Source organism: Chionomys nivalis, chromosome 11 (assembly GCF_950005125.1).
Source record: "Chionomys nivalis chromosome 11, mChiNiv1.1, whole genome shotgun sequence".
NCBI classification, from domain to species: Eukaryota; Metazoa; Chordata; class Mammalia; order Rodentia; family Cricetidae; genus Chionomys; species Chionomys nivalis.
The window spans coordinates 14,284,271-14,306,854 of record NC_080096.1 but is presented as its reverse complement, the minus strand read 5'-3'; the positions used below and the strand labels follow the sequence as shown (position 1 = coordinate 14,306,854).

At 49.7% G+C, this 22,584-nt stretch overlaps 1 protein-coding gene across 1 annotated transcript; it reads left to right on the top strand.

Moving 5' to 3' along the window:
- The first annotated feature begins 13,773 nt into the window (after window positions 1-13,773).
- Mul1 (mitochondrial E3 ubiquitin protein ligase 1) lies at window positions 13,774-22,133 on the top strand. The gene is made up of 4 exons (XM_057784523.1): window positions 13,774-14,015; window positions 18,720-18,807; window positions 19,587-19,707; window positions 20,418-22,133. Exons 1-4 carry the CDS (start codon window positions 13,896-13,898, stop codon window positions 21,145-21,147), a joined length of 1,059 nt encoding a protein of 352 aa, XP_057640506.1. The 5' UTR covers window positions 13,774-13,895; the 3' UTR covers window positions 21,148-22,133.
- Window positions 22,134-22,584: the final 451 nt, after the last annotated feature.

The window sequence follows — 22,584 nt, the reverse complement described above, 5'->3', positions numbered from 1 at the left end:
TCAACCTGCCTCAGCCTCCCCAGTGCTGGGATTAAAGGCCTGTGCTACCACGCCCAATTTACCCTGTTTATTTTGCGACAAGGTCTTTCACTGGGCCTGGAACTCAGCAATTAGATTAAGCTGGCTATCCAGCAGGTCTCCGCGCTTAGCTTTTACATGGGTCCTGGGGTCTTCAAATTCGGGTCTTCATGCTTGCAAGGCAAACCCTTTATCTACTAGCCATCTCTTCAGCCCGAGCTGCAGGAATCCTGGTGTCTCCTCCACTAATAAAGACTCCTGTGTGCATTGGGTCCAGTCAGGTGATTCTTGGTGATTCTGCCCATTTCACAGTTTCCCCCTCCCTGTTTTCATTTTCATTGCCGCGCTGAACCTTAGGCCCTTTGCCAAGGAACCCCACATGTACAGAAATTCCAGGCATTAGCCAAGGGACAGCTGGGGGGGGGTCTTCTCTTTTCCACCAGCCCCTCAAACACTTTGCCCCTCCCGAATCTCCATCGACGCAGCTGTCCGCTTCCTCCATGCCAGATGAGAAGGAGAAGCCATGGCACGCTGAATTCCCGCAGGCTCGTGGCTGGCGACCCCAGTGCGATTGCCGGTTCAGTCCAGGCAGGCTGCCTGGCTCCCAGCGGCTGGCAGGTGCCTCCTCTCCCTTCAAGCCCCCACACTTCCCTCCCATCTGCATTTTCTGTTGCCCGGTTTCCTACTTCCCAGAGAAAAGTGGGGCAGTCGGAAGGAAGCACGCTTGCCCAGACACAGTTGCGCCCACCAGCATCTATCTGCGCTTGGCTCAAATTCCCTTTCTCCCTGTGGCTCAAACCTTGCTCCAAACAGTCTTGCGGTGTCCTACAGCCCTCCCCGGCTCACCCACTGCTCCCAAGTGTCCCTACACTTTCCTCTGGTTATCTGTGCCCCCCTTTGCTCATTCTGGATCATTCTGCCACCAGCATGTAAGCCTGCTCCCATTTCTCCCATCATATGAAACACAGCAGACCAAGCCCTCTTTTGTCCCCGCACCCCACTTTAGTACAAAGTCTTATTTCTTGTTTTTCTTTCTTTTTTTTTTGGTTTTTCGAGACAGGGTTTCTCTGTGGCTTTGGAGCCTGTCCTGGAACTAGCTCTTGTAGACCAGGCTGGTCTCGAACTCACAGAGATCCGCCTGCCTCTGCCTCCCGAGTGCTGGGATTAAAGGCGTGCGCCACCACCACCCGGCTCTTGTTTTTCTTTGTAGAAAAAAAAAATCTGTTCTCTGTTCTCTTTCGTTCTCTTGGATCCACTAATATCTGGCCTTGGCTTCTACTTGAGTGCTTCTCAAGGTCAGGGATAACCAGCCCCCAGGCGGATAAAGACAGTGGTCGATTTTCAGCCTTCATCCGTTGACACAGTCGGCTGCTCTTTCCTGCAGACATTCATCACCGTTTTTCCTGGTATTCTTGTCTCTCCGTGGGCCGCTTCTTACCAAGTTTCTTTACTGGATTCTTAAGAAGGTAAGGGGAGAGGGAGGAGAATCCTATTCATTATCTTATAAGCTATCTCTGAATTTATTGCCACCTGAACCTCTTTCAATTTCAAGTTCATTTCCATCTTCCACTTGGAGGACAAATAAACTCAAAATTAAGCTGCAGTGATGGCACACTGTTGCTTTGGCCAAGAACTTTATCCTTCACCCAGAGTCCTCTGTTTCCCTCCCATCTTAGCCATCTGAGCCAATCCCTGCTAACTCTGCTTCTGGACATCTCTTTCCTCATCCCTCGCTGGCCCAAGCTACTGTCCCTGATTGCTGGGTTTTAACCTAGACATCCTCCCTCTGTTCTTCTCATTGCCCTAGGCTGTCCTTAACAGAGGGATATTTGAGAAGGTAGATCCACTCCTGTCCCATAATTACCAGCTTGGCAACTAGGACCTGCGTGGTTTTCCCCACAGACTGCTTTGAAACGGCTACTGCTAACTGCTAGTGCCTGATGTTTCTCATTCTAGGGCCTCCAAACTGCCTGTCCCCTCACCCAGGGACAGTTTTCAGATACCCTGAGTTCTCCCTCAGCCCCCCTCCACATTGTTCTCCAAATGTCACCTTCCCAGAGCAGCTTGTAGACCACCTGCCTTAGCCAGCACCCTCACCAGCCTCTCTGATCTCCAGCTGGGCTACAGCTCTCCACACCCCCCACAGGCTGTGTGGGTGTCCTGTTGTCTCCAGAGCAGACACCAACAGTGTCTAAGCCAACACCACGCTTTGCCTTACATTCTGGTGTCGGGCTGGTGTATAGCTCAGTGGTAGAGCATTTGTTCAACTAAAGTGTTTCCTAGCACTGTTTGTATAGATACACACACCACAGAGTCATGCACATACATATGCAAGCAAAAACACATGCACACATCTAAGTGATGCACATTCAAATGCATACAAAATTGGGTCAAGCCTGCCTTCATTTCCTGAGCTTCTAGAAGCTGCTCCTGGGTACCTCATGTCTACTCTAGGCTCTTTTGCTTATTTTAAATAAATATTATTACATATGTGTGTGCACGTGTGTGTGTTACACACATTATGGTACATGCGTGGAGGTCAGAGGACAGCTTGTAGGAGTTGGTTCTCTCCATTCACTACGTAAGACCTGGGGTGAAACTCTGGTTGGCAGGCTTGGCAGCAAACGCCTGTACCTGCTGAACCATCTTTCTGATTTTCCAGGCTCTTTTAAGGACTCTTGAGATTACTTTGAATTGATGAGGAGAATCCAGGGTGAGGTCCTTGACCCCAGATGCTTTTTTTATTTAATTTTATTTTTTTGAGACAGAGTCTCATTATGTAGCCCTGGCTGGCCTGGAACTAACTATATAGATCAAGCTAGCCTTGAATTTCCAGAGAGCCGCCTGCCTCTGCCTCCTAAGTGCTTGGTAGCTGCAGACACTTGTTCAGGCTGGGGAAAGTTGCCATTGCTTGTCCTTCACGTCTGCCCATAAACCATTTCTTTTTTTTTTTTATTTTAAAGATTTATTAATTTATTATGTATACAACTTTCTGCCTCCATGTATATCCACACGCCAGAGGAGGGCGCCAGATCTCATTACAGATGGTTTGGAGCCACCATGTGGTTGCTGGGAATTGAACTCAGGACCTCTGGAAGAGCAGACAGTGCTCTTAACCACTGCGCCATCTCTCCAGCCCCCCCCCGTAAACCATTTCTTTGGCCATTTTGTTGTATGTATGTATGTATGTATGTATGTATGTATGCATGCATATGCATGGTGTGTGGGGTGGGCACACCCACACACTGTGCCTATGATGTCAGAGGGCCGCTTTGTAGGTTGGTTCTCTCACCCTGCCTTCACCTTGTTTCTAGGAATCCTCCTCAGGTTGCCATGTTGTGGCCATCTCTCTCCTTGCTTTGTTGGTTTACCATCTGCCCCCCCCGCCCCGCCCCTCTTAACACAGGTCTGACCCTGCATCCCAGGCTTACTCAAATTTGCTGTAGTCATGTTTTAGTAATTCTCTGAGAGAATTACTGGTATGTAATATACTTCCTGGCTCTGAGCATTTGTGTGTGTGTGTGTGTTTGTGTGTGTGTAGTGTGTGTTTGCTTGTGTGTGCATGCATGTGTGTGCATGCATGTGGTGGCTGGGGAATAATGCCAGATCTCTTCCTTGGTCTCTCTCTACCTTCCTTTTTGAGTCAGAGACTCTCTCCCCCTGTGCCTGAAGCTCACTGACTGCTGGGCTCTGGGCATCCACTTTCCATTTGTCCCCGCCCCTTCAGTGCTCGGGTTATAGATGATGTCACCATCCCTGACTTTTACATGGGTGCTAGGTACTTGAACTCAGGTAGTCATGCTTGGTTCTAGTTGTATTTTCAAGGGCAGAGTGTAGGTTTTTGTCCGGCTTCCCCTTTACCTAGGGCTACAGGTGGCTAACGGCAGCCGTGTGGTGATTACTGTCTTGGCGCTAGTGTCTGGCTTGGCACTAGCATCTGCCTTGCAAGCTTTGTTCTTCACACACGTGCCACCCGATGGGGCAGCGGGCCACAGGAGGTACCTGTCATGTGCTTGCTCTGCGGAGACCACAGTGCCCACCCAGAATAGCTGCCCAGAGGGCACTGGGCTGTCCTTCAGCCTGGACTGGCTTTGGGTGTAGCTTGATTCTCTGCTGCTCAGCGAGCGAGCTTTGATTTAATTCCTTGATGTTTATTGAATCCTCAGCAGAAGGCTTGGCCCCACCCACCCCACTCCAGGAGCTGTCTAGAAAAGCCTTCTCTCCCTCAGATTTGAACCAGAGATTAGTCTTTAGTCTGGAAAACATGGTATTTGTTACCATAGCAACTGAACTTCTGAAACCATGGATGTCAAGTACCATGTGGATCCCGGTGCTCATAGCAACCACCATTCTTCATGGTTTTTTTTTTTTTTTTTTTTTTTGGGTGGGGGGGTGCCTTGCTTTCTTTCTGCCCATGAGCTGGGGAGAGGAGAGGGAGGTGAAGGTGAATAGCCAGGACTTCTTCTAGAATGGACAGGACAAGGAGGTTTTAAGAAATAGTGAGGTTCAAGGTTGGACCTCTTCAAGTTCATATGGTCACAGTGCTGCCCCCCACCACACACACACACACACACACACACACACACGGCAGGCGTCTGTCTCCCACCCGTCTCTGATGCTGCTCAGACCTTTGGACATTTGCTTGTACCCCACCAGGGACACACATGGGAGTAGACAGAGAAACATGCTCCTGTACCCCAAGCTCTGACAAATGTAGCTGACACCGTTCACCCATCCCCCTATTTAGTGGGGGCCTGGCTCTGTGCATATGAACATAACCCTAAATGCCCACTGTGTGCCTGCACTTGGGCCCCCGGAGCAGAGAAGACACGATTCAGGATGTGTTGCATGCTCCCGAGCCCTAAGTCTCCACAGATGAGAAACAAACTTGCGATTTGTACTGAAAAATGGGGCGGAGATGCACGAGGTTCAGGAAGCAAGCAGTGATTAACAGGGGAGATGCTGGCAGGCATGGGAACCAAAGAATCCTGCCGAGGTTTTGGTTCTTTCACGGAAAATGCGGCCAAATTATAGTCATCTCCTGGGCTGGGAAGAAAAGTCTCCAGCTACGTTTCCTCATCTCAAACCAGTGCATTCTCTCCCTGGAAGATGCACAGCCTCCTCCTGTGCAGTTGTTAAAGTCAGGCTGTGTCTTGGGATCAGTGTGCGCTAAACGTTTGCTTCCTCGCCTCCATCTAAATTGCTTATCATCACTGATACCTTGGAGTCACGAACACCTGGGCTTAACCTTTTACTCCCAGCATTCATTAGTAACCAGCCCCAAGACCCTGCCAAAGACAAGCTGTGGGGCCAGTTAGGACTCTGAGGGGTGGCCCCTGCCTCTGGTGGTGATTGTTACTTCTGGAGCCACCATTTCCCAGCCATGTGGTCCTCTGTGAGCCCGGGCATCCTTATCTACAATTCCATCATGCCAGCTGGCTGCCCGGGTGGGTTACCCTTCAGTTCATCCAGTTAACAAACGCATACTGAGCACCCGCTGTGCACCAGGCAATATGAAAGAGTTGAGGGTATGGCAGGTGGGAGTATAATCCGGTAGTCTCGATGAGTTTATATGACCAGTGATAACCGCATTATTTAGGATCAACCACTGGTGTGGTAACAAGTTCTCTGGTGACAGATAAATAGGGAAGAGGGCGGGGGGCGGGCGGGGAGACAGTGTGGGTGCTGGTAGCCGAGGTTAGGTCCCATTGGGAGCAATGACTAAGTCAACATTGACTCCTCAAGGGACATAATGTCTCCCTCCCTCCCTCCCTCCCTCCCTCCCTCCCTCCTTTTTTTCCTTCCTCCCTCCTACCCTTCCTTCCTTCCTCTCTCTTTTTTGAGACAGGGTTTCTCTATGTAGCTCTGGTTGTCCTAGAACTTGCTCAGTAGACCAGGCTGACCTTGAACTCAGAGATTCCCCTGCCTCTGCCTCCTGAGTCTTCGAATTAAAGGCAATGCACCAACACAGTCTGGAGGAAAACATTTTTTTTTTAAAGATTTTTTATTATGTATACAACATTCGGCCTCCATGTATGCCTGTATGCCAGAAGAGGGCACCAGATCTTATTGTAGATGGCTGTGAGCCATAATGTGGTTGCTGGCAATTGAACTCAGGACCTCTGGAAGAGCAGTCAGTGCTCTTAACCTTTGAGTCATCTCTCCAGGCCAAGGAAGACAATAAATCCCCAACCCTTCTCTAATGGGATCTCACTATGAAGCCCTACTTGGTCTGGAACTCACTCTGTAGACCAGGCTGGCCTCAAACTCACAAAGATTCACCTGCTTCTGCCTCCTAAACGCTGGGATTAAAGGTGTGTGCAACCACCACCAAGCCAAAAAAAATTTCTTTTTTGAGACAGGGTTTCTCTGTAGCTTTGGTGCCTGTCCTGGAACTAGCTCTTGGAGACCAGGCTGACCTCGAACTCGCAGAGATTTGCCTGCCTCTGCCTCCTGAGTGCTGGGATTAAAGGTGTGGGCCACCACTTTTTTTTTTTTAATTTAAGTTTTCTAAGTCAGAGTTTCTCTGTGTAGCCCTGACTGCCCTGGAACTTGCTCTGTAGATAAGGCTGGTCTCGAACTCACAAAGATCTGTTTGTCTCTGCTTCCTGAGTGCTGGGATTAAATGTGTGCACCACCACAGCCCAGCCTAGAAACTCATTTTTTAAAAATATTTATTTATTTATTATGTATACAATATTCTGTGTGTATGTCTGCAGGCCAGAAGAGGGCACCAGACCTCATTACAAATGGTTGTGAGCCACCATGTGGTTGCCGGGAATTGAACTCAGGACCTTTGGAAGAGCAGGCAATGCTCTTAACCACTGAGCTGTCTCTCCAGCCCGAAACTCATTTTTTTAAAAACACTTGTTTATAATCATTTATTTCTGTTATGTGTTTGTGTACATGGACTCTTGTGTCATGGTACTAATTTGAGGGGTCAGAGGACAATTTTCTCTCATGTGGGTTCTGGGGGTCAAACTCATATATATAAAATGGTTCTGTAGGTAAGAGGAGTGACTTGGGTGTTTCAGACATAAGTTATGAAGAATCGTTAGCTGGCTAGCCCCTCCCCTGCCCCGAGACTCCAGTCCCTGGACCACAGTGCAACACTTATCCCACACTCGGCAGTCAGAGCAGCATCCACGCTGTCACCAGCCTCAACACTGCCTTTCCCACTCGTACTCAGCTTAAGGTTTTCCCTTTCTGTCTTTAACTTCGTGTCCTCATTCGTTTCCCGTTGTTGTGAGATAAAACACTGACCAAAAGAATCTTGGGGAGGAAAGGGTTAATTTCAGTTCGTAGATCGTCGTCCAGCATGGAGGAACGTCAAGACAGGAGTTCAAGGCGGAATCCTGGATGCAGGAATTCAAGCAGAAGCCATGGAGGAATGCTGTATATTGGCTTATCACCACCGTTTTTATACACAACCAAGGCTCACCTGCTCTGGAATGGCACCACCACAGTGAGCTGGGCCCTTTCACACCTATTACCAATTAACCAAATACCTCATGGATATGGCCTCTGGCCAAAATGATGGCGGTAACGTGCAGTGGAGGCCTCCTCTTTTCGGGTATATCAAGCTGACAACCAAGGTTAGCCATCACAGCTAGTTATTTTAATTGTGTGTGTGTGTGTACACGCGCATTAGTGCGGGTCCCCGTGGAGGTCAGAGGTGTTGCATCCCTGGAGCTGGAGTTTCAGGCCTGATGTGGGTGCTGGGAATGGAACTCGGGTCCTATGCAAGAGCAGTATGCGCTCTGAACCTCTGAGCCATCTCCAGTCCCCTTGCCTAGTTTCAGCTGAGTCAAGTATAGGACTGGAGCACATGAAGTGAAACAAGATGTTTAGGGAGCCGACTTAAAGAGACATTTTTATAGCCAGGCGGTGGTGGCGCACGCCTTTAATCCCAGCACTTGGGAGGCAGAGGCAGGCAGATCTCTGTAAGTTTGAGACCAGCCTGGTCTACAAGAGCTAGTTCCAGGACAGGCTCCAAAAACCACAGAGAAACCCTGTCTCGAAAAAACCAAAAAAAAAAAAAAAAGAGACATTTTTATGAATGGGATGGTGGGCGTCTCCTTAGGTTTTCATCCTTGACCTTCAGTGACTTTGTAACAGTGAATTCTTGGCTAATATAGCTCTACACACGCACACATGCATGCATATGCACACACACACACAAGCACACATGCATGTATGTCCACGTCATGCCCACATCATGAGCCCCTAAGAGACTACCAGGAGTGCAAACTTTAGCTCGGGCTCTCCGTCCATCCCGACACAGCAGTTGGATCAGGGAGAGCACTGCGCCCAGCTGTGGCAGGGCTTTGAAGGAGTACAGATGGTAGGGGAATTCCAGACTCAGATGGGTTTGAACTCCTGATTGGGCAGGAGTGGGGTGGCAGAGTCTTGTCAAACAGGGATTGGTACTGGTGTTGCTGTAAGGAAATTGGCAGCCTATATACAAGTTAGGTAAGCTGTTCTTTTTTTTGTTGTTTGTTTTTTGTTTTTGTTTTTTTCGAGACAGGGTTTCTCTGTGGTTTTGGAGCCTGTCCTGGAACTAGCTCTTGTAGACCAGGCTGGTCTCGAACTCACAGAGATCCGCCTGCCTCTGCCTCCCAAGTGCTGGGATTAAAGGCGTGCACCACCACTGCCCGGCAGGTAAGCTGTTCTTAATGTTCTGGAGCATCTACTTGTTTGTCTCAATTCTGATTGGCCCCCCAAAGGATACAGTCTGATGCTTTTCCTGGGCATTGTAAAGGTGAGGCCTGTCATGGCAGCACTGATGTGGTTAGGCCTCTTCAACACACACACACACACGTTTTGGGTCTTGATTTTTTGAGACAGGCTTTCTTTATGTAGTTCTGGCTGCTCTGGACCTTGTTCCGTTCCAGGCTGGTCTTGAACTCACAGAGATCTGCCTGCCCCTCCCTCCCAAGTACTGGGACTAAAGGGGCGCCCCACTGCCCTGTTCTCCCGTGTTTCATAATCGCAGGCTGAAAACACTCTCTACATTGACCCATCATTGGCTAAGCACACCTAAATATTCAGGGCATTTGTTAATCGTTCCAAACAGAGTCAAGACTGCTCACCCAAATTTTAGTCAGATTAAGCCAGCTGTATTTTCTGTCGGGCAGGGCTGTCTCCCTAAGGTGGGTTTGAGAGAAAAGCACCAGATACTGGAGTAATAGGGTGTCTGTGGTTCAACAACCGCAAGGCGGGGGGGGCGGTCAGAGAGTTCAGTTACATGGGACCTTGGCGGAACATTTCAAAATGATTTGGCAGAATATCTTACCCTCCAGGTCAGGGTATAGGGCATGGAACATGTCGCATTCCAGAAAATGGGTCAAGACGGGGTCAAACTTAAGTTTTACAGGAAACAGGAATGAACCTATTTTGACCTTGTAATAACTTGGCTTCTAATCTTAAGATGGAGTCACACTGGTTCTGTAGAGTGCACAGTTGGGTCCAGCCTGTGAGTCTGCAGGTTCAGCTTGTCTGAGCTCAAGTATGGCGCAGAGACAGGGACATTCTCCTTTTCTAGCTGGGAGAAACAAGGCTCATGGTGCTGGAATGGCTGTCCAGTTTATGGGGAGCAGAGTGTATTCCTTCCTGTAGTTTTTATTAGTTTGAATTCCTGGAGGAAGACATTTTCCATCTGACAGCTAAGAAACTCAGGTTTAACTGGGCATGGTGTCACAATCCTGTGATCCCAGCACTTGGGAGATGAGATGGGAGAATAAGGAGTTCAAGGTCATCCTGGGCAAAACCTGTCTAGGACTATAAGAGACCTTGACCTTGTCTTTCTTTCTTTTTTTTTTTTTTTTGTGACAGGGTTTCTCTGTAGCTTTGGAGCCTGTCCTGGAACTAACTCTTGTAGACCAGTTTGGCCTCAAACTCAGAGAGATCCGCCTCCGATGCTGGGATTAAAGGCGTGCACCGTCACCACCTGGCAAGAAACCTTGTCTTATAACGAACCAAACCAAACCAAACTGAAACAACATCACTACCTCCTAGGCTCAGGTAGGTGATGGGCCTTACCAGAGATGGCACGGTTGACCTAGCTCTCAGGCACCTGGCTCCCAAGCCTGACCTGAGGCCCCCTTCTTAACCCACAGGGTATGGATGTCCTCCCACTGGCTGCATGGCTCCCATGTTTCCCAGGAGAGGCCAGAGAGAAAAGACCAATTGCAGATACTGCTTGCTACAGGACCTATTGATGAGCAATGAGCCTGAGGATTTCCTGGGCCCTAGAGGGGTCACAGTTACCTCAGTGCCTTTCCTAAATTTCCCTTCCTTGGGCTGGGGATGTCATTTAGGTGGTAGAGTGCTCACCTAGCATGTACAAGACCGGGGGTTCCATCCCTAGCCTCACATAAAGCAGCCCTGGTATGCACCTGTAATCCCAGCACTTGGGAGGTGGCAGCTGTCTTTGGCTACTCAGTGGCGTTAAAGCAAGCTTAGGATACATGGGACCCTGTGTGGGGGGAAAAAGGCCAATAACCAAACAACAAATCCCAGGACTTTCTTGCCCTTCTTGCCTGGTCTCACATGAGCTCTCCCTAGAGCTCTTTCTTGTGCCCTGATCTTCTGCATCTGTGCTCCTGGCGCCCCCATGTGGCCAAACCTATCAACTGCAACAGCCATTGAAAATTACCCAAGATGTAAAATAATGGTTAAGCGGTTTTTAGAGAGGGAATTTATTCAAACAAATAATTTGTATTTTCCCTAACCTGACTGACCTGAGCCTAGATTTGAATCCAGAAATCCTGGCTTCCAGACTAGCTCTCCATATGGGCTGTCACTGATAAATATTTGAATACAGGCGATGTGATTCACGGATGGAAATTGCCTGGTTGTTTCTGGGGCCAAGGGTATGAACTAAATGGGATGTAGCTTCGTTGGCAGAGTGCTCGCCTAGCATGTGTGAAGCTCTGGGTTATATCCTCCGCACCACACAAGCTGGACTGCAGTCCATCACCACGAGAGGTGGAGGAAGGAGAATCCGGAGTTCAAGGCCATTCTCAGCCACACAGTAATTTCCAAGTGAATCTGGAATACACGAGACCCTGTCTCAGAAAAATACATATAAGTATATTCTACTCAAGCTTTTAAAAGGAGGGGTCAACTCTGTGCCTTCATCTGGCTGGACTGTGGTGTCTGCATGTGTGAGCTGGGGTGAACAGGGCCTTTGTTACTTGGCTGGGGCGATGTGAAGATGGCAAAGATGGCATGAACTGTTGCCTGGGAAACCATGCCAGGTTAATCACACACACCTAAAACTGCAACTTTTGAAAGAAAATGGAGGACACACTTGTGTTTTGTTTCTTGTTTTTTTTTTTTTAAATTTATTTATTCATTATGTGTACAATATTCTGTCTGTGTGTATGCCTGATGGCCAGAAGAGGGCACCAGACCTCATTCCAGATGGTTGTGAACCACCATGTGGTTGCTGGGAATTGAACTCAGGACCTTTGGAAGAGCAGCCATATTTCCAGCCCTTGTTTCTTGGTTTTTTTTTTAATATTTATTTATTTATTTAGTATACAATATTCTTTCTGCGTGTATGCCTGAAGTCCAGAAGAGAACACCAAACCATTACAGATGGTTGTGAGCCACCATGTGGTTGCTGGGAATTGAACTCAGGACCTTTGGAAGAGCAGGCAATGCTCTTAACCGCTGAGCCATCTCTCCAGCCCCTGTTTCTTGGTTTTTGATAGAAGGTCTCGCTATGTTGCACTGGCTGGCCTGGAACTCCCTGTTAGCTGGGCTGGCCTTAACTCACAGACAGCCTCCTGCTAGGATTAAAGGTTGTGCCACCACACCCAGCTCATCTCATTTACATAATCCAGGACTGGCCTCCAGGCATTCAAGACTTGGCCTTACCCCCCCCCCCCAGTCTGGCACTCTAGGACCCATCTCCCTGCCTTGCCATCTTTGTGATTTTAATGTAGACAAAGCGTGCATGCATGCATGTGTGTGTGGTGTGTGTGTGTAGTATGTTTGTGTATACTGCGTGTGTATAATCTATGCAGTGTGTAGGTATAATTCATGTGTATGTAGTGTGGTGTATATATGCATGTTTGTGTGTGGTGTATGCACACGACAGTGTGTATGTAGTGTGGTGTATATGTGCATGTTTGTGTGTGGTGTATGCACACGACTGTGTGAGCATGTTTACCCATGGGCTTCCATGTGGAGACTAGCACAGCATGTTGTGTGTCTTCCACGTTCTGTCTTCCTGTTTTGAGACGAGGTCTTTTGCTGTCCCCAGAAGTTTACTTTTTTGGCTAGACTGGCTGGCCAGTGAGCTTTCAGGATCAACCACTGTCCACTTCCCCATGCTGGTGTTAGGGGTCTGTCTGGCTTGTTATAAGGATGCTGGGTATTTGAACTCAGGTCCTTGTGTTTACAGAGCAGGTCACCTCACCTCCTGAGCCACCCCTTTGGCTCACAGGTAAAGATTTTTTAGATAAGCCAACAAAAGCAGATCCCTGGCCGAGCGGTGGTGGCGCACGCCTTTAATCCCAGCACTCGGGAGGCAGAGGCAGGCGGATCTCTGTGAGTTCGAGACCAGCCTGATCTACAGAGCTAGTTCCAGGACTGGCACCAAAGCTACAGAGAAACCCTGTCTCGAAAAACCAAATAAAATAAAATAAAATAAAAGATGAATAAAAGCAAACCTAAGCCGGGCAATGGTGGCGCACGCCTTTAATCCCAGCACTCGGGAGGCAGAGGCAGAGGCAGGCGGATCTCTGGGAGTTCGAGGCCAGCCTGGTCTACAAGAGCTAGTTCCAGGACTGGCACCAAAGCTACAGAGAAACCCTGTCTCGAAAAACAAAACAAAACAAAAAAAAGCAAACCTAAGAAACGTAATCACAGGACATGGCACATAATAGTTATTCAATAAACGCAGCTGCAATTCTTACTAAATAAACAGGATGTAGTGGTGGTAAATTACGAGCTGCTTTAGTGATTCAGCTGGAGCAGCAATGAGGACTTTGCAGCTGGGCTGTTCTCCAGTTCTCCTTAGCAGCAGGGCTAAGGAGTCCATGTGTCCCATCCCCTCTGACCGCAGTTTCTTCCTCTTTAAAAAAAGAGAGCGGAGTATAACCCAGGTTCACCCGATAGCTTAAGTAACGCTCCTTAGCGCTTGACACACACTTGACTCAACTCCCCATCTGATGACGGTGACATCAAATAACCAAGCAATGACTGGAGAAATAGCTCCGTGGATGAAGGCGCTTGCCGCTATGACTAAGGACTTGAATTCGATCCTAAGGACCCACAAGGTGGAAGGAGAGGACTGACACTCACAGGGTATCCAGCTCTCCACACATGCACCGTGGCACGCTCTCATCTACTTACAGGATAAATAAAAAGTAATTTAAAAATAACCCAACTAGCCGGGCAGTGGTGGCGCACGCCTTTAATCCCAGCACTCGGGAGGCAGAGGCAGGCGGATCTCTGTGAGTTCGAGACCAGCCTGGTCTACAGAGCTAGTTCCAGGACAGGCTCCAAAGCCACAGAGAAACCCTGTCTCGAAAAACCAAAAAATAAAAAATAAAAATAACCCAACTAGAGAGTCTAGAAACCCGGAGGGAGCGCTCCCACGCGACCCCAGCCAGCATGTGGCACTGACAAGGTCGCTCGCGGAGGCTCCTTGAGGTCCTTCCAGGATCCGATCGGTTTCCCAGGAGACCGCAGCTACATCGCCATCACCTCGGCAACGTCGCCTTCCGGTTTTCTGCGCTGTCTCCACTTCCGGTATGGCTTCGTCATCAACGGGCGCCGGGCCTACGCTTTCCGGGAAGGGTTTCCCAGCTGCGTAGGGGTCGCGGGTGGCTTCCAGGCGGCAGGCGCTGCTGGGCGTTGCCATGGAGAGCGGATCGCGGCCGTCGCTGGCCCAGTTCATCCTGCTGGGCACCAGTTCGATGGTCACCGCCGTGCTGTACTCCATATACCGGCAGAAGGCCCAGGTCGCCCAAGAGCTCAAGGTCAGTGCGGGAGCCCGCGTGGTCTCACCGGCTGCTCGCGGCGAGCCGAATTGGGGATCCATAGGGGCCCCGAGGACGCGCGGCCGAGAGGGGACCCCGGCCACCCGCTGCAGCGAGGCTGCCCGATCCCGTCGCTCCGAAGCCCTTGGAGTTATCCTCAATGTCTCTGGACGTCATTGATTTGTCGTAAAACTATTTCTCCAAAAAATGCTGTGCACCAGGTAGTGAGAGAAAGCAGAGGTTGTTATCCTCGTGGGTAATTCTAGGACAACGGGATAGCTACACGTAATCGGACGGTGTGATAGGGTGAGAAGTGGGTTGGAGTAAAGCGGAGAAAAGTGGAAAGATGTTAAACGGAGAGTTTCGTTTTCTTTTCCTATAGTAGAATACTTCGACAAAAAGTAACTTAGGGGAGGAAGGGTTTGTTTGACTTTCAGTTCCAGGTCACCATCCATCATCTCGGGGAAGTCCATGCAGGGACTTGAGTCCTCTGACATCACATCTGAGTCAAGAGCAGAGGGAAGCAAATGCATGCACACTTAGTGCTCAACTTGATTTCTCTACTGTTAAACAGTCCAGAGCCCAAAGCCAGGAAATGATGTCAGCCGCAGCACACCGGCTAATTTTATTATTAGAGCAGTCAAGACAATTTCTTAACAGATATGCCTGCATATCCACAAGCCAGCCCAATCTAGACAGCCCCCTGTTGAGGCACTCTTTCCAAGTGATTCTAGATAGTGGCCAGTTGACAGTTAAAATTGACCATTATAGTGGGTGTGGCCGCTTTAAGCAAGGTGATATTTGGGGTGGAGATGGAGGATGTCCTGATGAGTAAGGGAGGTGTGGTTCCAACCTGGAGAGCAGCAGATTTAAAAGCTCGTTTATTTAACCGCTTCTCCGTTTCTTTTCGGATTGTTGCTGCTGTAAAAGTGCGCTCTCCTATTTGAACTACGCTTAGCAGTTTACACAGCGCCTTCCTGCTTTGGTTTTATTTATTGAGTTTTTTTAGCACAGCAATTTTCTGAGACCGATGGCAGTGGTGTTCCCTGATTGCAAACCCAGATATTTGAGATTCAAAAAGTCATATAGCTAGGGTTAACTGTCAACTTGACAGGATCTGAAATCACCTAGGAAACAGACCTCTGTGCGCATGTCTGAGGGACTGTCTTGATTAGGTTCACTTTGATGGCAAGATCTGCCCTGAAAATGGACTGCACCAGACCCTGGGCTTGCAAAAAAGGAGGAAATGAGCAGAACACAGGCTTTCATTGCTGCTTTCTGTTTTGGATATCATGTGACCAGCTTCTTTAAGCTCCTGTCTTAGGATTACCATCACTGTGATCTTGGGGAGGGGTTTATTTGGCTTATGCTTCCAAGTCACTGTTCATCACTGAAGGAAGTCAGGACAGGAACTCAAACAGGGCAGGAACCTGGAGGCAGCAACTGATGCAGAAGCCATGGCAGGGAGCTGCTACTGGCTTGCTTTTCGTTTGCTGCTCAGCCTACATTCTTAGAGAACTCAGGAGGCCCACCCCAGGGATGATGCACTCACAATGGGTTTGACCTTCCTCCATCAGTCTCTGAGTAAGCTGCATTTTATGGAGGAAGTTTTTCAGTTTGGGGTTCTCCCCTTTCAGAAAGTTCTAGCTTGTGCTGGGTTGACATAGAACTAGCCAGGATACTTCCCAGCATGACTGAGTGTACCTTTGACCTGTGAGCCCAAACACACCTTTCTCCTTTGTTTTTCTCCCAGTATTTATCACACCAAGAGGAATGTAACCAAGACAGCTTAGAACCTAAATTTAGGTTTTTGGGTTCAAGGCCAGGCAGGAGTGAACCTGTCTGCCTGCCTGCCTGCCTGCCTGCCTGCCTTCCTCCCTCCCTCCCTCTTTCCCTTTCTTCCTTCTTTCCTTTCTTTCATTAATTTTCTTTCGGGGCGGGGGGGGGCGTGCGTTGAGACAGGGTTTCTCTGTAGCTTTGGAGCCTGTCCCGGAATTCTTGGTCCTAGACCAGGCTGACCTTGACCTCATAGAGATCCACTTGCCTCTACCTGCTTTCCCTAGTGCTGGGATTAAAGGCGTGCACCACTGCTGCCTGGCCGTGAGTGAGGATTTCTATTGTGTCCTTCCCTTTGACTATCAGGTTATTGAAAAGGTGGATTCCAAGAAATTGGAATCCCCCTCACCCCATGGGAAGCTCCTGCTGCTGGGAGAAGGAGAAGCCAAGAGCCTGGGACTGGTCAGAGGAGAACTTTGTCAAGATGATCTTTGTGGGAGGGGCGGGCCGAGCCCAGTGGTGCTGGGCTGGACCATACCAGCTCAGTTATGCCAGTTAAACCTTACTTCCCGCTGGAGGAATGGCTCAGTGGTTAGGAGTACTGGTTGCTCTTCTAGAACCCGAGCTAATTGTCAGCACATGTGACAGCTCACATGTCATCTGTAACTCCAGTCCCAGCCATGTACATGTTACACAGACAAACACGTGCGGGCAAAAACACCCATACATTAAAATTAATAAATGAAGTAAAAATTTAAAACCCTTACTTTCGTGTTAGGACCCAAACAGAGATTTGGGGTAGAGCCCCTGGGTATCTTTGCCCTCCCTTTCCCAATGTGGCTATATTGGGTAAATGTCTTTTTTCTGCTTTTCACTATTTTTTTGTTTTGTTTTGTTTTTTTTTTTTGAGGCAAGATTTCTCTGTGGCTTTGGTGCTTGTCCTGGAACTAGCTCTTGTAGACCAGGCTGGCCTCGAACCCAGAGATCCGCCTGCCTCTGCCTCCTGAGTGCTGGGATTAAAGGCGTGTGCCACCACAGCCCGGCTTGCTTTTCACCATTAAGTTAGCTTTTTAGTTGGCTTATTGAGGACAGGGGGCTGAGCCTGGCCAATTGTGGATGCCAGGGCACAGCTCTGACCCTGACTCCAGTAACACTAGGCTTTTCCCTCCTTTCTTCGTTGACAACATTGCTTTGGGGCAGCTGGCAGCTGATCTAGAGATGGACCTGTAAGGTCAGGGGATGGTCTTGCCACATGGCAACTGTCAGCTGATCTAGAGATGGACCTGTAAGGCCAGGGGACAGTCTTGCCGTGTGGCAACTGTCAGCTGATCTAGAGATGGACCTGTAAGGCCAGGGGACAGTCTTGCTGTGTGGCATCTATCACCTGATCTAGAGATGGACCTGTAAGGTCAGGGGAGGGTCTTGCTCTGTTTTATTCATATCTCCATTCTTAGCTCAGCGTTTGACAAGTAGTGGATGCTCAGTACATGCTAATGGTTTTATTTTGGCCGAAATTTCAGAGCCCATCAGCCAAAGACTTGATTTGGCAATTGTGTGAAAGTGGACTCCTGAACCTTAGTCCTTTTTCCCCGGACTGATTTCAGTAAGGACTCAGAAACAAAGCCGTGGAGTTCTTGTGGTGAAAGATGTTCTGGACTCAGGAATGAAGCAATTCATGAGGAGGCAGCTGGATCTGCTGTACAAATGGCTCCCAGCGGGAGACCACTGCCCAGCTGTTCACCTAATTCAATTACTGTGACTCCTGGAGTGAGTGGCTCAGAGGGTAACTGATATTTCACTTTCTTGACCCCCAAACCAATTTGACTTCAAGTTGGCTGTATGTGAGACTCTTAGAATTGCTGAACTCTCCAGGGCCCATTTTTGGATGACCTAAAAAGCCTTGCCAGGACATGAGGATGTAGCTCAGTTGGCAGAGTGCTTGTTTAGCCTGCCAGAAGTCCGGAGTCGACCCCCAACACGACATAACCAGATGTGGTGGCATACACCTGCAGTCTAAGAACTCAGGAGTCTGGGCAGGAGGATCAGAAATTCCCAGTGCTAAGGAGGCAGAGGAGTTCAAGAGCAGCCTGGGCTACATAGTAAGACCTTGTCTCAAAAAACAAATGAGAGCCAAAACAAAAACCCCCCACCCAAACCCAGACAAACAAATGGAGAAGCCCAGAACAAACTGACAACATGAACGAATTGAAGGACATCCTCGGGTGTGTGTTGAGTCCCAGGCCAGCCTATGACACGTGAGACCTAGTTAATTCCTAAAAGGATGAGATAACCCTTCCTGGAAAGCCATGGGACTCCTAAGTTTAGATTGTCATTTTGTGGTCAGGCCGTGGGACTAAGTTTAGATTTTCATTTCGTGGTCCGGTTACAAACCGCACAGAGCTGAGTGTGTCTTTCAGTGTTTTTTCCTTGGTCATGGGAATGCTTGAGTGTTTCAAGGCTTCCGTGCATCAGCCCTGCACTGGCTTTTGCTGTACCTCAAGGTTCACTTATCTCCACCTCAAAGATCCCGTGAGATTGTGCTTTCCCCTCCCTTTTCAGTTTTGGAAACAGACTCCTAAGTGAAGTTGTTCAAAATCACCAAGGATACGCTTCAGCTGGATCTAGTTCTGTGTTTGCTGGAGTTGATTCTACGGTGCGCCAAGCGGCTAATACCTTTTACATTTTCATGTAAAAATGCTCGCATTAAAGGAGTGTTTTGTTCTACTGGAAGCCGATGGTGACACCTCCGGCCTTGGTGATGATGAGCTCGGAGCCACCTGGTGAAGGTTCAGGGCCAGATTGGGAACCCCATCATCTAGTTCTCCCTCCTGGCCGATCTCCTCGTCCCTCATCCCCCAATACCTTAAGTTTGATTGAGCATGTCAGTATTCAGTGGCCAACTTAATATCTATTTATTTTTGTGTTTAGGGAGCTAAGAAGATCCACTTGGGTGAAGATCTGAAGGGCATTCTTTCAGAAGCTCCGGGAAAGTGCGTGCCTTATGCTGTCATTGAAGGTGCGTTTGCTCTTTGGTGTGGGTGGCAGCAGCTGTCTCCTAGCAGTAGTAGGTAAAAGCCATCTTGACTGACACACACCCTTCCTCTTTCTCTTTTTTAAACCTCTGTTTATATATGTATGCATGCATTTAGTTAGTTTTGTTTGTATGGGCAGGGATGGCAAGGGTGCCGTTACTCACTTGTGTGAAGATCAGAGGAAAACTTGGGGGAGTTGACTCTCTTTCCACTTTTTTTTTTTTTTTTTTTTTTTATTTTTCGAGACAGGGTTTCTCAGTAGCTTTTGGTTCCTGTCCTGGAACTAGCTCTTGTAGACCAGGCTGGCCTCGAACTCCCAGAGATCCGCCTGCCTCTGCCTCCCGAGTGCTGGGATTAAAGGCGTGCGCCACCACCGCCCGGTTTCTCTTTCCACTTTTGTGTAGGTTTCAAGGTTCAGGTTGTCAGGCTTAGTAGCATTTCACCTGCTGAGGCCATTCTCGGCCCTCTTGAGAGCCTTTTAGTGGCGGGGGCCTGTTGTCTTGGGCAGGGTGCCTGAACCGTTGTGGGCCTCTGGTGGCTTTAGGACGCCTGGTGGAGTATAAGACAGTTAAGACGGAACGATGCGATTCCGCTGAGCTGCTTCCCTAAGGCACCTCGCAGAGCGCTCCCCAAACCTGCTGTCCGGTGGTGATGCAGATGCCATCGTGTTGAGTGATTGTTGAAACCCAGCTCCGACACATGCTGAACCTTGAAGCGAGGGCAGAGCTGTCCCTCAGAAGGACCATGATTGCTTTCTCCACAGGAGCTGTGCGGTCCGTTAAAGAAACACTCAACAGCCAGTTTGTGGAAAACTGTAAAGGGGTGATCCAGCGGCTGACACTTCAGGAGCACAAGATGGTGTGGAATCGAACAACCCACCTTTGGTGCGTGTCCTCTGGCTACTCTCCCTTGGCTGGACCCTCACTCTGCCTGTTTGGAGGCTGGGCCTGGGCCGGCTGTGCCTTACGCTTTGTGGGGGCAGGTTGCAGAGCTGCCTCTCCACACCCCAGTGCTGCTGTGTGGACTGTGCACTTCCCTTAGAGCCCACGAGGCAGCCAGTTACCTGGAATCCACTGAAGCTGTAGGACCACCCATTTGTACATTTGTGCCAGCACATGAAGTGAACCATTTCCCCTTCTCTCCGAGCAGATTTTTGTCTCAGGTAACAGAAACACAGGGAATAAACACTAAAGGTGACCTCTGTTGCCAGCTGTTGTCCACTGAAACCTAAGGACCTAAAGTAGACCCTCCTTGCTGTGGTCTTGGCGATTTGGGCGTTGTCGAATGGCTCTTTCACAGGGGTCGTCCAAGACCGTTAGAAAACACAGATATTTACATTATAATTCTTAACAGTGTCAATTACAATTGTGAAGAGAATAATTTTATGGTTGTGGGGGGTCACCACAACCTGAGGAACTGTATTAAAGGGTCACAGCATTGGGAAGGTTGAGAACCACTGCTTTAGAATGGACTGATTTGGAGACCAGCGTCCAGTAGTGTCGCGGAATTGGGGTATCTGCATGTAGGTGACTCCACGTGTGGGAATCGGTTCCTGTTCCTCTTTTGTTCATCTTTGGTCCTTACATTCTTCTAGGAATGACTATTCCAAGATCATCCACCAAAGGACTAACACTGTGCCCTTTGACCTTGTGCCCCACGAGGATGGTGTGGCTGTGGCTGTGCGAGTGCTGAAGCCCCTGGACTCGGTGGATCTGGGCCTGGAGACTGTGTACGAGAAGTTCCACCCCTCTGTGCAGTCCTTCACTGATGCCATCGGCCACTACATCAGTGGAGAGCGGCCCAAAGGCATCCAGGAGACAGAGGAGATGCTGAAGGTGGGGGCCACCCTCACCGGGGTTGGCGAACTGGTTCTGGACAACAACTCTGTCCGCCTGCAGCCCCCCAAGCAAGGCATGCAATACTATTTGAGCAGCCAGGACTTCGACAGCCTACTGCACAGGCAGGAGTCCAGTGTCCGGCTCTGGAAAGTTCTGGTTCTGGTGTTTGGCTTTGCCACCTGTGCCACCCTCTTCTTCATCTTGCGGAGACAGTACCTGCAGCGGCAGGAGCGCCTGCGCCAGCAGCAGCTCCAGGAGGAGTTCCGTGAACATGAGGCCCATCTGCTGAGCCAAGCAACTCCCGAGGACAGAGAGAGTCTAAAGAGCGCCTGCGTTGTGTGTCTGAGCAGCTTCAAGTCCTGCGTCTTCCTGGAGTGCGGGCATGTCTGTTCCTGCCGCCAGTGTTACCTCTCCTTGCCAGAGCCCAAGAGGTGCCCGATCTGTCGTCGGGAGATCAGCAGGGTGATTCCCCTGTACAACAGCTAGGGCTGCGGCAGTCACACTGTGGGTGTCCCTCCCCTGGTCAGAGTTCATCTTGAGGCCTTTGGTGGGGTGACTGACTGTACCTTAAGGTATGAAGGAGGGGACATGGGCAAGCCTCACATCTCCAACAGCTGGGTGTTGCTTTTCAACCTGGACAGGTCCTTTTCCAGTTCCAAGCACCTGGTGGGGGCCATGGTGAGGTCCCCTTCTTAGGAGCCAGATCTGGGTGTGACCGAATAAGACCGCTCATGTCCACGCAGCAAGGCCAGGGGTCTCACCTTTCGCTCCCTGGGATGCTGACTCCTTAGCTTGGGAGGAAGGCTGAGCTCTGAGGGCCTTGCTGCCCAGACTCCTCCTCTTGCTTCTATCCATGGGAAGGAATTTCTTAAAACCTGTCAGGCAGGGCAGGCCACTAGTAATGTTTGCACACGTGGGGAGAAGGTGAGAGGCAGTGAGAGCAGCATGCCTGCCCGGCCCGTGTGTGTGTGTGTGTGTGTGTGTGTGTGTGTGTGTGTGTGTGTGTGAGAGAGAGAGACACCCGTCAGCAGGAGGACAACAGATATTTCTAGATGTTTCTCGGCAGGGAGGGCACCAGGGTTGTGGGTGTGGCTGCTGCCTGACTTTCCCAGACAGCTCTGGTTTCCTGTGGAAAGGCCTCACCGAAAGGGAATGAAGGTCACTGCTGTCCTGACCTCTGGCCTTTGTAGTTTCTCTGCTTGCTTGTGCCAAAGAAAGGTAGCTGGGGGTGGGCACACTTACAGAGCTGTCTGGACTGCCTCATTGTTCCTGTCAGCAAAGCCCAGCAGTGCTCTCCCTCCCAACGTCCCTGACTTGTGAGTGCCAGAGAAATCGGAGACTGTCCGTGGGCCGGGTCACTCTCAGCTCCGCTTCTTGAGCATCTCCCGTCCTCCGTGAAGGGAAGAGGGCATCTTCCAGTGCTGACACTAGTACGTGCGCCGTCCGAGTGAGCAGCACAATTAAACAGACTGCGTCCCACGTGTCTGTTGCTTCCTTCACTAGAATTCAGGGGCCGAGAGGAGGCTTCCTGAGATGGAGGTGAAGCTTGGAGACCTCTGTTTTCCTCTTCGGTTGTTGGAATGGGGTTCATGGTGGTTGAGGCCCTGTTTGCCATGCCTACAGGGGACTCTTAATGAGCCCTAAATACAGCCCTAGACAGCTGGCCCAGGGTGCCACCCAACCTTGCTGACACAGTTGTCTTTGACAAATGTATCTCGTTCAGAACACTGGTGCAACCGACATCGTGTGAGGCACTGGGACAGCGAGGGAATGTTAGCTAGCATTCAGTGTTGTGTTTGCGGTATTGTACCAGTTGCTACTGTAAGCTGGTGTGGTGACAAGCTGGTCTTGGTGAGTTTGAAGCCAGCCCAGTCTACACAGTGAGACACCATCTAAAACAGCTGGGGCTGGAGAGATGGCTCG

Coding starts and splice junctions, on each gene's coding strand:
- Mul1 (XM_057784523.1), top strand. CDS start 13,896: ATGGAGAGCGGATCGCGGCCGTCGCTGGCCCAGTTCATCCTGCTGGGC. Junction 14,016..18,719: donor AGGTCGCCCAAGAGCTCAAG/GTCAGTGCGGGA, acceptor TTTTGTGTTTAG/GGAGCTAAGAAGATCCACTT. Junction 18,808..19,586: donor GCCTTATGCTGTCATTGAAG/GTGCGTTTGCTC, acceptor CTTTCTCCACAG/GAGCTGTGCGGTCCGTTAAA.